This window comes from Centruroides sculpturatus, unplaced genomic scaffold (assembly GCF_000671375.1).
Source record: "Centruroides sculpturatus isolate CEXI.00-Female unplaced genomic scaffold, Cexi_2.0 scaffold1362, whole genome shotgun sequence".
Taxonomy (NCBI): domain Eukaryota; kingdom Metazoa; phylum Arthropoda; class Arachnida; order Scorpiones; family Buthidae; genus Centruroides; species Centruroides sculpturatus.
The window spans coordinates 40023-55064 of NW_019385529.1; the positions used below are offsets into that span (position 1 = coordinate 40023).

The 15042-nt window shown below is 27.9% G+C and overlaps 1 protein-coding gene across 1 annotated transcript in view; it reads left to right on the forward strand.

The window, feature by feature from the left end:
• The window catches only part of LOC111639859 (acylamino-acid-releasing enzyme-like), a 119269-nt gene that overhangs the window by 28693 nt on the left and 75534 nt on the right, over window positions 1-15042 (forward strand). The window contains exons 4-7 of the mRNA XM_023385807.1: window positions 772-911; window positions 3065-3205; window positions 9007-9098; window positions 13491-13531. Of these exons, the coding sequence (XP_023241575.1) occupies window positions 772-911; window positions 3065-3205; window positions 9007-9098; window positions 13491-13531 (414 nt within the window). The remainder of the gene's footprint in view (window positions 1-771; window positions 912-3064; window positions 3206-9006; window positions 9099-13490; window positions 13532-15042) is intronic.

A 15042-nucleotide genomic window follows, 5' to 3' on the forward strand; every position in this document is an offset into this window, starting at 1 on the left:
GTAATGGGAGTCAAATAATATGTAAATCTACATTAAATGTTAATAATGTTTACCAACTTCAAGACATTGTAATATCATTAGTTCAAATAATAATCTATAATATTAAATATTAAAATGTTAAATAAATCAACAATCATACATTGTAAAAAATATAGTAGATGTCAGATATGTAAATTTATATTGTAGAAGTTATGTAAATTCGTATTATATTGTGAATGTGTATCAAAAGAAATAAGGATTTTGTAGAAAGCATAATCAATTGTACACCAATTTGATAGTTGTTGTCCAGTGTATGTTTATATCAAGAATATGTTTTATAGTTTATATTGGTTATATAATAAGTTTATGTCCAGAATATGTTTTATATCAGGGATTTTGTAGAACTGTTTTGTAAGTGAAAGGTACGTTTTATATTTTTATGATTTCTACAATACTTGTGTTTTTATATGTATGTTATATTCTTTTTTAATGTTTTAGTTGGCTGAAGAGGGGCTTAAGAGCCCGAAACATGTAAAAATTTTCACACGTATCAACTAAATAAAGATGAGAAAACCCGCCATGTGTCTTAATTTATAACACTTTATTGTGTTAGAAGCATAAAGTGTTAATTTTATTTATTACTTCATATTTCTGAAGTTGATACATTTATTGTTTAGCTATTTGATATCATTGTTATTTGTCAACTGTTTAGAATTATTTAGATATTTAAAAGTAAGTATCAAATTTAAAATAGCAAATATATTTAAAGTAACTATTATACTACTTTAATAGCTGAGTTTGGCTGTTTGGAATGGTCACATAGTGAAGACCGTCTTCTATATATTGCTGAAGAAAAGAAAACAAAATCAAAATCTTTTTTCAAGCAAAAGCATAATAAAGATGATGATGAAAATAAGCAGGAAATAAAAATGGTATAATAAAACATTTTTTTTTTTTTATTCCTATTTCCTTTAATAAATAAAATTAACTTTTAATGTTAGTTTTAACAAAAGGGATTAACTTTATCTTTTCTATTATCTATAGTTTAATTTGTATATTTCAATATAGCATCATTTACTGAATACTAAATTAGTTATGTTTTGATATAATTTTAATGTAAATAATAGTACAACTTGTAGTAAATCAATATATGTATCCAGATGTAGATTAACTAAATACAAACAAGTTTCTACCAAATTGTCTAGTTTAATTAAAGTAAATTTATGACATAATTTGATTAATAAACTCGTTAATAGTCAGAACATATAGTTATTAATGAACTAGCTGTTACCCGCATCTTTGCCCGCAAGGATTTTACAAGCAAACCCCCTTTATATTCAGTATTTCAACGACCATAGTAATTGTTATATAACACCTACTGCTGATAATGATGAGAATTGCTGAGAATCATACAAACTATTTTCAATTTGATCAATTTTCTGGAACATTTACAATTGTTCTATAATCAAACCAATATGCAATAACAAATTTGAATTTAAAACGGTTGAACATTTTGTTAAAAAATCGAAATATATAAAAATATTTATAACAATGTCTGAAATGTTATCAATTTAATTCACCTAAGTACTCAATGAAGACTAAACATAGTTAAAAACAAAAAATGCATCTAAAATAGTACAGTAGAAGTCGTTCTTCAGGTTAAGCCTTAATGCTCTCCTTCTCCCCCCACGGGAAATTTCGAAAAATCCCTTCTTAGTGTGTATTCTCATGGTGTATCCTACTATAACATAGTTGAAAACAAAAAATCACATCTAAAATAGTACAGTAGAAGCCGTTCTTCCGGTTAAGCCTTAATGCTCTCCCACTGCCCCCATGGGGGAATTTCGAAAAATCCCTTCTTATTGTGTGTTTTCATGGCGTACCCTAACTGTGTACCAAATTTCACCTCTTTAGGTTCAGTGGTTTGCTCTGGGTGATGATGAATCAGTCAATCACTCACTCAGTCAATCAGGACAAGTAATCTATATATATAAAAATGAATGTATGTCTGTCTGTGTGTCTGTGTGTCCTATGTCCTTCATGCATTACCACACCGTTTATCCGATTGCCATGAAACTTTGGGAAGTTGTTTAATATACTCCGGCGAAGGTTTGTGGCATAGTACGATTGCCATGAAACTTCGGGAAGTTTTTTAATACACTCCCGCGAAGTACATTTATCCTACGATAGATGGCGCGCGTTTACACGAGCATTCGCGCATAGTGTGTTTGATCGATTTCAAATTGTGAAGACCATTTCCCCCCTTCAAAAATATATATGTCTCTATATATGCATTTGTGAACTGTTATTTACGATATTTGTAATCATTTTTGTTTAATCACTTTATTTCGACTTTTTTTGCTAATTATGTTTTCGCTCGAACTTCGTTAAAATCTTAACTGTACCCCGAACAACGACCGAAGTTGTAGGAAGAAATTCGCCTATTTTACCGATCTAGGTATCGCCCTTTTTCAAATTTTAATATCGACTCGAAATAATTTAAAAAGACAAATTACAATAAAACGGTTTATTATCTAACTATCAGAAATTTCCCAACATGCCAAGGAAGAGAGGAAGGAGCAATTAAATAATTAAAATTATAAAGGATTTAAAAATATATATATAAATGGGGAATATCGCGCTTTTGACAATCGCTGCAAGTGTGTGGGCTAAATTTGGAGAATCCGTGCTTCTCGCATGGACAACTGTATGTGGCCAGCTCACGCGTCGGAAAACCTTCCGAATTATTCGTGTACGCACCAGACGAAAAAACAAAAAATATCGTGTATCCACGAGCACTCCAATAAATAAATAGAATTGAAACGACACTTTGAAATGTTTTCCCGATGAAAACGAATAATAATAATATATTTCAATAAAAATGATAAAATGAAAATTTAATTTTATTATAACGAGTTTGCTTGAATTTCATCTCTTCTGAGATCGCAGCAATGCGCGACGGGTAAGCTAGTTTTATATATTTAAATTAATAAGTTATAGATAGATAAATGAAGATATTGCAAGTTAGTTTTAAATTTCTGTGAAATTAACAGATTTTTATGATTTGTACATGTTATATCTCTAGGGTATGGAGGATTATATTAATGAAGAGGACTGGGGTGAAACTTTTACAACAAGGCATCATTCTGTTGTTTGCATAATGGATATATTAAGTGAAGATGTTGTTGTGCTAGATAGTATTCCTGAAGATGTATCTCCTGGACAGGTATGATTACACAAAAAATTTTTTTATGTAAATTACTTTTATTTATTTATTTTAATATGTAATATTGTAGAAATCTTTTCTGTCCTAACCTTTTTTGTCCTAAAACTGGAAGTGATATGAAAAACTTTTGGATCTTAATGAATATAAATAGTAATTTAAATTTTTTTTTATTTATTTAACCAAATGATCCTATGACCATTGGCCTTTTTCAAGAGTCAAAAAAAAAAAAAACAGACATATATATAATATACAATCAACAAAACAATAAAAAAAGAACTGAGAAAAGAAACAATAATTAATAAAATAAAAATACACACAACTAATTGCAGCTCATATTTTTACAGCTGTAAAAATATCATTTAAATAGGCTGTAAAAAACTCAAATCTTTGTATTCTTCTTTTAAAGAATTCCAGTTATATATAAGTTGATAGATTGGTGCATCTTGTCCAAAACATTGCTTAACTTTTGATAGAATCAAATTATTTTTCCATTGATAGTTGTAGTTAGAAGGCCTAAGATATTTATTTAACTCATCACTTATATAAGATTCTTTCTTGCCCACCTTTATTAGCTTAAAACTTTCTAGAAGAACGTATTTTTTATATAAAGCTTTTATTTTATCAATTTTGGTCTGGTTATAAAAAGAAGTGACAGAAGAATCATAAGGTAACTTATATAATGCTCTTATAAAGTTATTTTGTATAACTTGCAACCTATTCAATACAAAAGAAGCTGTACCCCATACGGAAATACCATATTGAAGTTTGGGTTCCATGCAAGCGTGATATAAGCGCAAAACAGTCTCAAAATTTAAAAAACTCATTATTCTTTTCAGTATTCCAATAAATCTAGATAAAGACAGTGTTAAATTATTTATATGATTAGTCCATCGTAATTTATCATCAATTTCAATACCTAAATATTTTACAGTATTAACTCTATGAATACGTTCATTATTTATTCTAACTTGTATATCTTCTAAATTAACTGTTTTGTATTAATTTTCATTTACACTTAAGTTATTATTTTCCATATACTTACTTAATTTAGCCAGCAAAGAATTTATATTATTTTCAACCAATTGAAGATTACAATCTGCATATGTTATAACAATATCATCTGCATACAATATAATATTATTCTCGGGAATAGTCTCTACAATATCATTTATATAAATATTAAAAAGAAGAGGGCCCAAAATGGATCCCTGTGGTACACCTTTGTTCACTTGAAAAGGTTTTGATATTGAATTTTTTACCTTAACATAGTACGTATGATTTGATAAATAGGATATTAGCCATTCCAATAGCACTCCTCTCAATCCAACTTTAAACAATTTTTGTTTTAATATCTGAATATCTACACTATCAAAAGCCATGGTCAGATCGATAAACACTGCCATTACAATATTTGAATTATCGAGACTTACTAATATATTGTTTAAGATGAGTCAAAGCATCAATTGTAGAGGCCTCTCTTTTAAAACCATACTGATTATTAGATATAATTTTATATTTATTGACAAATTCAAAAAATCTTTTATAGAAAGCCTTTTCAAATCATTTTAGTTATACTCTAAATAATAGTAATTGGACAATAGCTCCCCAAGTTCTGTTTAGATTGTTTATTTTTAAATATTGGGATTACGAGATTGTATTTAAGCTTCTCCGGAAACCTCCCACGCTCGAAGGATTTATTAATTAATTAAATAAGATAATGGTAAAGCAATTTTATCTGCTATTTGTCTTAAAATAAATATATTTAACTTATCAGTGTCTGCAGTATTTGCTTTTACACTCATATGGCCAAAAATCTCTTTAGGAGAAGTCTCTTCCAAAACAAAAGAATTGAGCATGAAGAGGAATGTGAGAAAAAATTATTTTTTAACATTGATGTGGCAAAGCCTCCCATCTGTCTATAGTGTTCAGCAAATATATTACTTATTTTTTCTTCATTTTGAAAAAGTTTACCATTATGTTTCAACTGATTAATTTGTGCGTTATCCTGTGTTTTAACTACTTCGATAGGTAGATGTTTAATCTCTTGCCAAAATTCTATAGAGGAACATATATTAGAGAATTGTCTGTCATAGTAATCTTCCTCTTCTTGCCTAATTTTATATCTAATATTCTTGGATAGCCCTCTCAATTCCATTAATATTTTAGCATGTTGATCTCCTAAAATACAACACTTGTTTAATTGTTTAAACAACCTCTTCTTCTGGCTAATTAACTTTATTGTATCACTTTTAAATAATTTTTGTCAAAAATGCCTTTTGCTTTATCTTGGTTTTCTTATTTAGTGTTATTATAGAAAAGTATTTATTAATGAAAATCTGCAGGATATCCTGAAAGTAATCCGCCAATTGGTCAACAGAAAGATTGCAGAATAATAATAATCCCAAGCAATAAATAGAAATTTTAGAAATAAAAATCTTTTTCTCATTAATATTTCTGATGTTTGAATTTCATTATTAAGATAGTAGCCTAAAACAAAATTTTATAGTTTTGAATAAAGGAACAAAAAGTGTTCCTTCATTCAAAATTATTGTTATTTTATTATTATTTTTTTAATATTGTTTTTTAGTTTGAAATCATACATTTGAAAATTATTTAAATCTTTTACTTACATATTTTATTAAAAAATATTACTACAATATTTATTTTTTAACTAGATGGATTATTTATAAATTCCTTTAAACCTGAATAGCAGAGGATTTCATTTCTTTAAGCTAAATAGATCTATACTACATCTTTTACTATATATAATAAAACTTTTAAATTTGATAATATATATTTTTTAAATTTGAAATGAATGTCTTTTTAATAAAACTAATTACAATATTTATATTTATAAAATTCAGAAACTTTTAGATTTCATTTTATTTCATTTAAACTCTATTGATCATATAAACATTTATAAACTGTACATGATTTATATAAAGTAAAAAAGGAAGAATAAAGTAATAGTTATTACTTAATCAATATTTTATTAAAAATAGCATTTTTTTTTTCAAAATCTTGTAAATATGTTTATAAATAATAATTACTATTATATCATACTTATATATATAATTAATTGTTACATTTAAATAATGTGTTTGCAAACTGTTCAAGGGCATATTCTAATGGAAAATGAGACCATGTAAAATGACTCCTTATAATACCAACTAAAACTTAAAATAAAAACAATGTACTAATTAAGAAATCAATTTGAAATAAGATAATAAATAATTTAAAGCTTTTTTTTTGCTACAAAATATCAAATCATTCAAAATCTATCCAAGCATTTTTGGAACATTCAGTTCTAGCATTTATGAGACTCCAGACCAAGTCACAATTCCTCATAAAATTTATTTTTAAAATATATTTTATATATAAAGAAAATGTTACCAAAGAAATGAGAGAGAGGATCAAACAGGAAATTCGACTTCTCACTCCAGTGACCATAGAAACAACAAAAAGATAAGTTTTTTTTAAACATCTTGTCACATGATGGTAGCTGGAAATTATTAGAAACAGGAAGGAAAACACAATGAGTTATGGATAAGAGTTCCGTCAGTTTAATAAGCATCTTGGATTGGAATCAGAATTTGAGTTCAATAAAAAAAAAGGGTGATGTCAATCTCTCTCTCATTCCCACATTTGGTCCTGAATAAGCTTTGGTAACAGAACAAGAACCAATTAAATGGAGAAATGGGACCAACCAGAGTGTTTAAACTAAGGAAAAAATCCTTTAAAACTTGAGTTACAAGGACACAAGGTTCTTTGCTCTCTCTTGAGAATTCTGTTCCTGTCCGTCTAGGACCATGAATTTCCCTCAGTCTCTTTATTGGAACAAGTCATTGTCATGTCTCTCCTTGACTGTCTTAACTGCATTCGTGAAGAGAACTATGTTCATCTCCAGAGGTTTGCTTAGTAACACTAGCCCCAGAGCTGATGAGCAGTGATGGACACCAGTTGATGCTTGAATTGGGAGTTAAAGACTATTATGAAAGATAATCTGGACCAATCTTGTATAATTATCTTATCTGCAGAGGAAGATTTTTTACCTGTAAACTATCCTTTATTTCAAATAAAATGAGTTTTAATTGTTAACAGACCCCTTGCCTCAGTGTCTCTTCCTCCAACATACACTGTTCACTTCCTCTTGCTTTCTTGAACAACAGCACTCTTCCATAAAAAGTGTGTATTGTGTGTTACTCCAGATGATATTGGATGTGAGATTAAATTTTTTCAGATATTGTATTAGTCCTTGGGCTTAAAAAGGTTAAAGACTTTTACTTATAGACCAAAATTATTACCCATACAAGGTTAACAAGAGCTACACAAAAATGACTTTAAATCAAAGAAATTTTATAGTGGCTATGCTGGAAATTTTAAGGGATGACATTTTGGTGGCAATGAGTGATGAGGCTTACTTTCATGTCCCAGAATGCATTAACAAACAGAATTTCCATTTTTGGTTGTCAAAAAGTCCTTGGCAACTCCATTAACGTTCCCTGCACAGCAAATATATAACTGTATAGTATAAGGTTAGTATAGGTTATATATAGGTTAGCCAAATTCAGCATAATTGGCCTTTACTTTTTTGAGGAAGGGAATGACTAACAACAGTGACTTTCACCACAACATTATGTAGTGATGTTGCATAACTTCATATTGCCTGAGCTGCAAAAGCATGGCATAAACCATCAAATAATATGGTTTCAATAAGATAGGGCAACTGCTCATTCAATGAGGAAGTCAGTGAATGAACTTGACATTTTTTGTCAAGCACCTCATTTCTCTGCATGAACATTCACTGGCCAGCTTAATCACTCAACCTTTCAGTGTGTGATTACTCTTTATGGGATTACTAAAAAGCTAAAGAGTATATTGACAAGCCATAGAATACTGAAGTCCTCAAAAATACAATTATATGGAAAGTCCAAATGATTCCACAAAACCTGGTTCAGAAGACAGTTGTCAATTTCTCTGCAAGGAATGCACTAATAAAGATGGATGCAATTTTGTTGTTATTTTTCAAATCTTGTAGGCTCTTTTTGTTTTTACATTATTAAATGGCAAACATTTCTGTTTCTATTGCAAAAATAAAAAATTTTTTCATAAACAAATAACTGTATACAATTATTATGAAAATGTCATACTTTCCTGCCAGACTCTGTACTTTTCTTTTAATGTCTTTTTGTCTGAGCATTATTCTTATAAGTAAAGAACAATAATTAATAATGATTATATTTTAAATCATATAAATTATTGAGATATTATTGTTGAGAATAAATAAGTTTTATTGATAATCCATTTTAAAATTATGAAATATTTTGAATTTTTCTCAATGCTTAGAAGCTTTATAAATTAATAAAAATAACTAGTTCACATATATACTATCTAAATTTTCAAAATCATTACCATTTAATATTGTATGAATTTTTTTTTTTTTTTGTATTATATGTTGTTAGGGAAAAAATAACTAAATATAAGTTTTTTTCAAGGAATTAACTAAACAAGAAATTACACACACATTTTCTGAGTTAGAAATGTTGGAAATGGACTGTCTAAAAAGTTGTCCAGAAATAAATTTTCTTAAGATAAAATTCTCTCTTTCTACAAAATGATCAATGAATGGTATTGCTGAAAATTATCATAAAAACTTTTCACTATTAGTAGTATATTTTATTAGGTGTGAATTTTTGGATTTAAAATGATGCTTAAATCACCTTTAAATATTTTTTGATTATAATAATTTAAAATTTTCAACATATGTCTAAACAAATATTTAGTATATTTTTCTTTAATAGGCAATTTGGTCTTCTGATGATAATAGTGTGGTATGTATAGGATGGAAAGAAGTTCCAAGGCGTTTGGGAATACGTTATTGTACAAATCGAAGGTATAGTGCAACTTAAATTTAAATGTGTTATTTAATTTTATGTGGAAAATGGACAAAGTCTACAGTTAAAAATGATTTAATATGTAATGTTACAGTAGAAGAAAAATATTTATCTATATTGTTTCAAAATACATAAAATTCTTTAAAAGTAATTATGGAAAACAGAGTGATGTAGATTAAAAAAGATAGCACCAAAAGTCATCACTAGATGCAAACTGCATTTTATAAGTTCATCAGCAAAATTATAGAAAATGGCAATTATGAATTTTTTAAATATTTATAATTCACATTAATCTTAGTGAAAATGAAGATCAGTGAGATTATAAGATATTGTGCAATAGCAATGGTAATCATAAAGCTGTGTTTTATTATAGATGTAACAATTTTGCAAAACTTTATATATCAAGTCAGTGTTATCTTGTATTTATATTCACTAAAATAATAATTTAATATATAGATATTGTTTTTTGAGACTTAATATCAAATCTCATTGTTTAAAATTAAATTTTATATTATTGAAAATATTCTGTCATTGAGTTTGATGGATTTTGTAGTTTTTTATGTATTTCAGTATAATGATTGGAAAGTATGATTTAATTGAAGCAATTTTGATATTTAATATATTATCATATATTGTTTGACTAAATTTTTTTCAGTGACCACTTTTTTATGTGAATAAAATTAAGACTAAAGAGACATATATGACATGTTATATTCTAGGAGTTTTATAAAAACACCACTTTGTATATATAGTAAAAATGAATCTGCTATTAAATTTCATGCACATAAAATGTGATACAAGAATTTTTAGTCAGATATTTTTAATGAAAAGATTTACAATGTACAAGATGCTAAAAGTTGCTAATGAAGATAAATTACAGTAGGAATTTTTATAAATTATCAAGTGACAACTCAAGAGCTTATAGTAAATCTTAATGCTTTGAACATACTTATTGTTGAAATGCTTTCAGTTTGGAATGATCATAAAATATGATGTTTGGATTTAACTTGCATTAAATGAAAAAATAAATTGGATTAATTGTTTAAATATGTGTCGTCATACAGTAGAATCATTTTAAAATAACCTATTTTTGAAGCTTTAGAATTGTGGTGAAAATGGATATTAATACTTTATAAACTTTCATATCTTATGAAAAATAATCTATAAAGAACTTTTACATTTAAGTCATAAGTCTATCTCCATATGAACTTTATAAGTTATTCTAAGTAACTACTTTTCAGGTTGATTTCTGGAAAAGTAGTTAAGTTAGAATGGCTTTTACAACTTAATAAAATCATATATTTAGATATCTACTGTCAAGTGCATTGAGTTAATGAATATCTCAAAAAAAGTGAACAAAGTTGATTCAACCAAATTGGGCAAATAGATATAAGAAGATTGGAACATTAAGAGAATATGAAAGGATGCAAATATCTTGGAATAAGAATATTTTAAATTATGACTACTTTTTTTATATTTATATAAATACATAACTTACACAAGGAAACTGTTTCACATGCAGACAATTCTGTCAACAGATAATTTAAAGTTTGCAATGTGTGGCTCATCAAGAGACTGCCCAAGTATTGTTACATAGCACATATGTACTGAATCTACAGTATGAATTTCAGCAAGATGGGAAAAATCAAGTGGATGTAGGAAGTGGTAAACTAATTTCAGGGATCTTTAACTTTTTCAGGCAACATTTGTAAGATTTTCAGTTGGCATGTTTTGTAGCATCTGAGCTAAGACTAAGCTATGAGGAAATATACCTACTGGAATGCATAGATCCCTGTTATGTTCTCATCAAATTCCAAGTTTAATCACTGTCACTCACTTAGCAAAAAATGTACCCTGTTCCATAACTGTTCCAATAGAATGAATTTTGTTTATGTTGCAATATGTTTGCATCAGCATTGTGTCTTCTGAAAATTAAACATTATTAAAAGCTGTATTTACATCATTAATAAATTTTCTAGGTGAGTGATCTTCAGAATTCCATTGCGAAAGTATTGCCTGAGTAAAATCGTTTATAGGTATTTATAAACACAGATTTAAAAAAATACTTAGTTGACACAAATGACATATTTGCCAAGCTGCCACCAGCAATACCTGTATTTTCTTCATCCTTTATGCAGTATCAGTAATATTTTTACTCAATATATCTTTTGATGGTTATACCAATGTTGCCTAATATTAAAACATTTTATTATTAGCATGTGCAGCTTATGTTTTAAGTGAAAAATGGATGTTGTGTATTCATAATTTTTATATGTCAAATGAGTGTCACTACTTTGATTCTCAGGTCATTTTGTAAATATTTAAATATAAGAACAATAGTTTTAAACTTTTTACAAAATGTGCTTGATATTTGAATTTTCTTTGGCTTGAAATCTTTGTATGAAGGTGGAATGCCACTGCATGGTTGTATAAAGCCCTGTTCCAAATTTGGACAATTTGCCATTTTTGAAAAGTTAAGTTTTTTTGGAAAATTCACTTTTGATACTGTCAAAACAGTCATTTCAAAAGTTAGTAATGGACAGTGCTGTGTCAGTGTATAATTAAGTTTGTTCTTTTTAGCCTCAATTCACACAAACCAAAAACTAGCTGGACATGGAATAGTTTTCCCTAATGTAAAAAGAGTATTAATATATTAATAAAACATTAAATTTTTTAAATAAAAACTAATATATAATATAATATGTTTATAACCACAAACATCTTCTAACCATAACACTGTGTTGAGTAATAACTGTCCACAAAAACACTACGAACACAACACTGATAAGTTTTTTGTGGACAGTTATAATATATTTATCTATTTTTTTTGTTACATTGATAAGAGGAATTAAAACATGTGTTTAAATTTATAGTATAATCAGAAATTATACAACTGTTAAATCATTATATCATGGGCAATTTTTGTATAATAATATCAATTACACAGGTGTGCAAAAAAAAATTTTTTTTCCAGCTGCATGGGATATTTTTGCTGAATTATATGTTTTAAAGATTGGAGATTCTAAAAATGACTTCCATAACATCCCATCATGTATAGGTTTTTTGCAAAATAAAAACAAATATTTGATTAAAACTCTTATTTATTACAATGAACTAAATATATTATATTTTCTTACAACTAATCAATAAATTATTTCTGATATTTATACACAATTTTAGATCTACTTTTTTTTCTCGTACTCTTTTACCAAACTTGTTTCTGATTTCCTTCTCTGGTTTCTCGATTGAGCATTCAACAGTAGTCAGCTAACATATTGACATCCCATTTTCCTTGGTAATATCTCGATATCATGGACATCCTGGTGAAATCTTTCACCCTGTTCTTCACTGTAGGCTCCCAAGTTTTCGGGAAAATAGTCAATATGGGAGTGTAAGAAATGAACTTTTAAGTTCGTCTTGCATCCTTGAGTTTTATACGCTGCCAGCATGCATTATACAATGGTTTTGTAGTCAGGATCCTTAGTATTCCTCAAAAACTTATGCACTACATTCTTGAAAGAGTTCCATGCTTCTTTTTCCTTTTTTCCCATTGTTTCCAAAAACAGGGGATCAGATAAATGGAATGTTGACTTTTCACTGTGTATTCACCACAAACATAACAGAAGCTGTCGGGAGAAATTACACAACCTCTGCGAGTCATATTCCAGAAATAAAAATACAAGCACAGTAACATTCGAATGGTGGATATAAACTGAGTGTGGCATTAGATGGACAGCGAGATATTGAACTTATTTAGCTTGTTGAAACATGATCTAATCCAACAGCAGGTTGTTTATATTTATTCCTAGTATCCCTGATAATATGTCGAAACATGCTCAACCTCACCAGTAATATTATTCACTATTATCTTTTAACATGTTTCTATACAATCATGTGACCTTCCTCCTAACGCTAAAACTACTTAACTCACTTCCCCTTACCACTACTCTCTTCAACCATTAACATTTTTTATTTATTTATTGTCAAGTCCAGCTATAATTGATAGAATTAATGTGAGAAGTCTTTGTTTTAAGGCAATTTTTTTAAATAAATAGAAAAATACTAAATTTTAAGTTAACTAGGAATTTTATGCTAAATACAAACAACTTGAATGTAACAAAAAAAAATTGACAAGATGGAATTTTTTTGGTATTTTTTTCATTTTTACTAAGTTGAAATCTATAAGAAAATGTATAAAAATCCTATGCAGTTTTTTACTTGCAGACCTGTGTTATATTCTAAGTTTCTTTTATAATTGTTTAGATTTTCATAACAAGCTATTACTTTAATAGAAAAAATATTGCTCAAGAAATTTTTTATTTAAGTTATTTTCATGATTATTGGAGTAAGAAATGAAATATAATAATGATGATTATTACTTTTTTTAATAGATGTGCACTATACTGCATTGATTTGGAAACTGCAAAATGTTGTAAGTATTTCTATACTTTTAAAATTTTTACTTCACTCAATATTGTTGAAAAATTATTTTTATTTAGAATAACAATTTATTATTAAATGTATTAAATGCTGCTTTTTTAATAGAGAAAAACTAAAGTTTTTCTTAAAATTTATTGTTTTAAACATAGATAAATATATTTTTTTAACTATTATAAAACTATCTTACATACTGATGACTTTTATAAGTATGTAAAACAATGCTTTCTAAGTTGGTTTAGAATCTTTGGTGTTTTTACACTTTTGTAATAGAATGATTTGAAATTAATTTTTAAAATGCTAAAAATGATGAAAAATCAAATGATATTAAAAATGTAATTTATAATTGGTCAATATCCATATATTAATTGAAGGAGGTTTTAGTTTTTCAACTTAGTTTGAGTAATGGTTCAGGTATTGAATTAATGCTCTTACTCTGTAGATGGTGTTGTTGAGGAGAGATTTGAGAAAGGTTCAATGGTTCAGGTGAGGTAGAGTGGCAAAAGGTACAATGTTAAGTCTATCACACAAACATGTTGGGCAATTGTAAAACCTCTTGCAATCCCTACAGCTCTTCTTATGATTCAGACTTTGGAAACCACAGATATAGACTATAAAGGAACAAGTAAATTATTCTAAACAAAAGTGAGAAAATCATCTCACACACATGACCAACAGCTAAACAGAATAATTAATACTCTTAAAGCTCAACAAAAGCATAAAGGAATTACAGGTAACCCCCGTATAACACGGTAGTTACGTTCCAAAAAATTGCCGTGTTATATGAAACAAAGAACTAATACGAAAAGGAGGGTTAGGTTCCAAAAATTAAAAATTATGCTATTATATTTTCATAATTAAGATAAATATCTTCATTAAAATTTTTTTAAGTGATACATATTAATATAAATTAAACAATGTTTTCTTCGTCATCACTAAAAACACTATTAATTAACTGAGAGCGTTTTCTTTTTGGCAAGTTATCCTTATCCTCTGAGTATTTTTCTGCATTATCTCCAGATCCATGCTTTACCTTTTGCAAAATGTATGTAATTTTAGATTGCTTGCTTCTAGTTAAAAGGTCTTTATAAATTTCCTTATATGGTGCTAAGCACTTATGAAGAATAAAGCAAGTATGGAATAAGGGAAAAACATTTGGCAACATCAGAAGCAGAAGCGTCGTGATCTGGCAACATTGAAACAAGTTTCGAGAAGGACCACGTGTATCGACAGAAGGTGAGAAGAGAAAATTTACATACTTAAGTACTAATAGTTCACGAAAATAATAATTTTCGTGAACTATTATTACTTAAGTATGTAAAAATTTATTACATTTCCTGTTGTACGAGGATTTTACCCAATTCTCGAACCCTGTCAGAGTTAATCCGTGCTATAAAAGTACCGTGTTATGCGGGGATGGTACCAATTCTCGAACTGTGTTAGAGTGAATCCGTGCTATAGAAGTGCCGTGTTATACGGGGGATGGTACCAATTCTCGAACCGTGT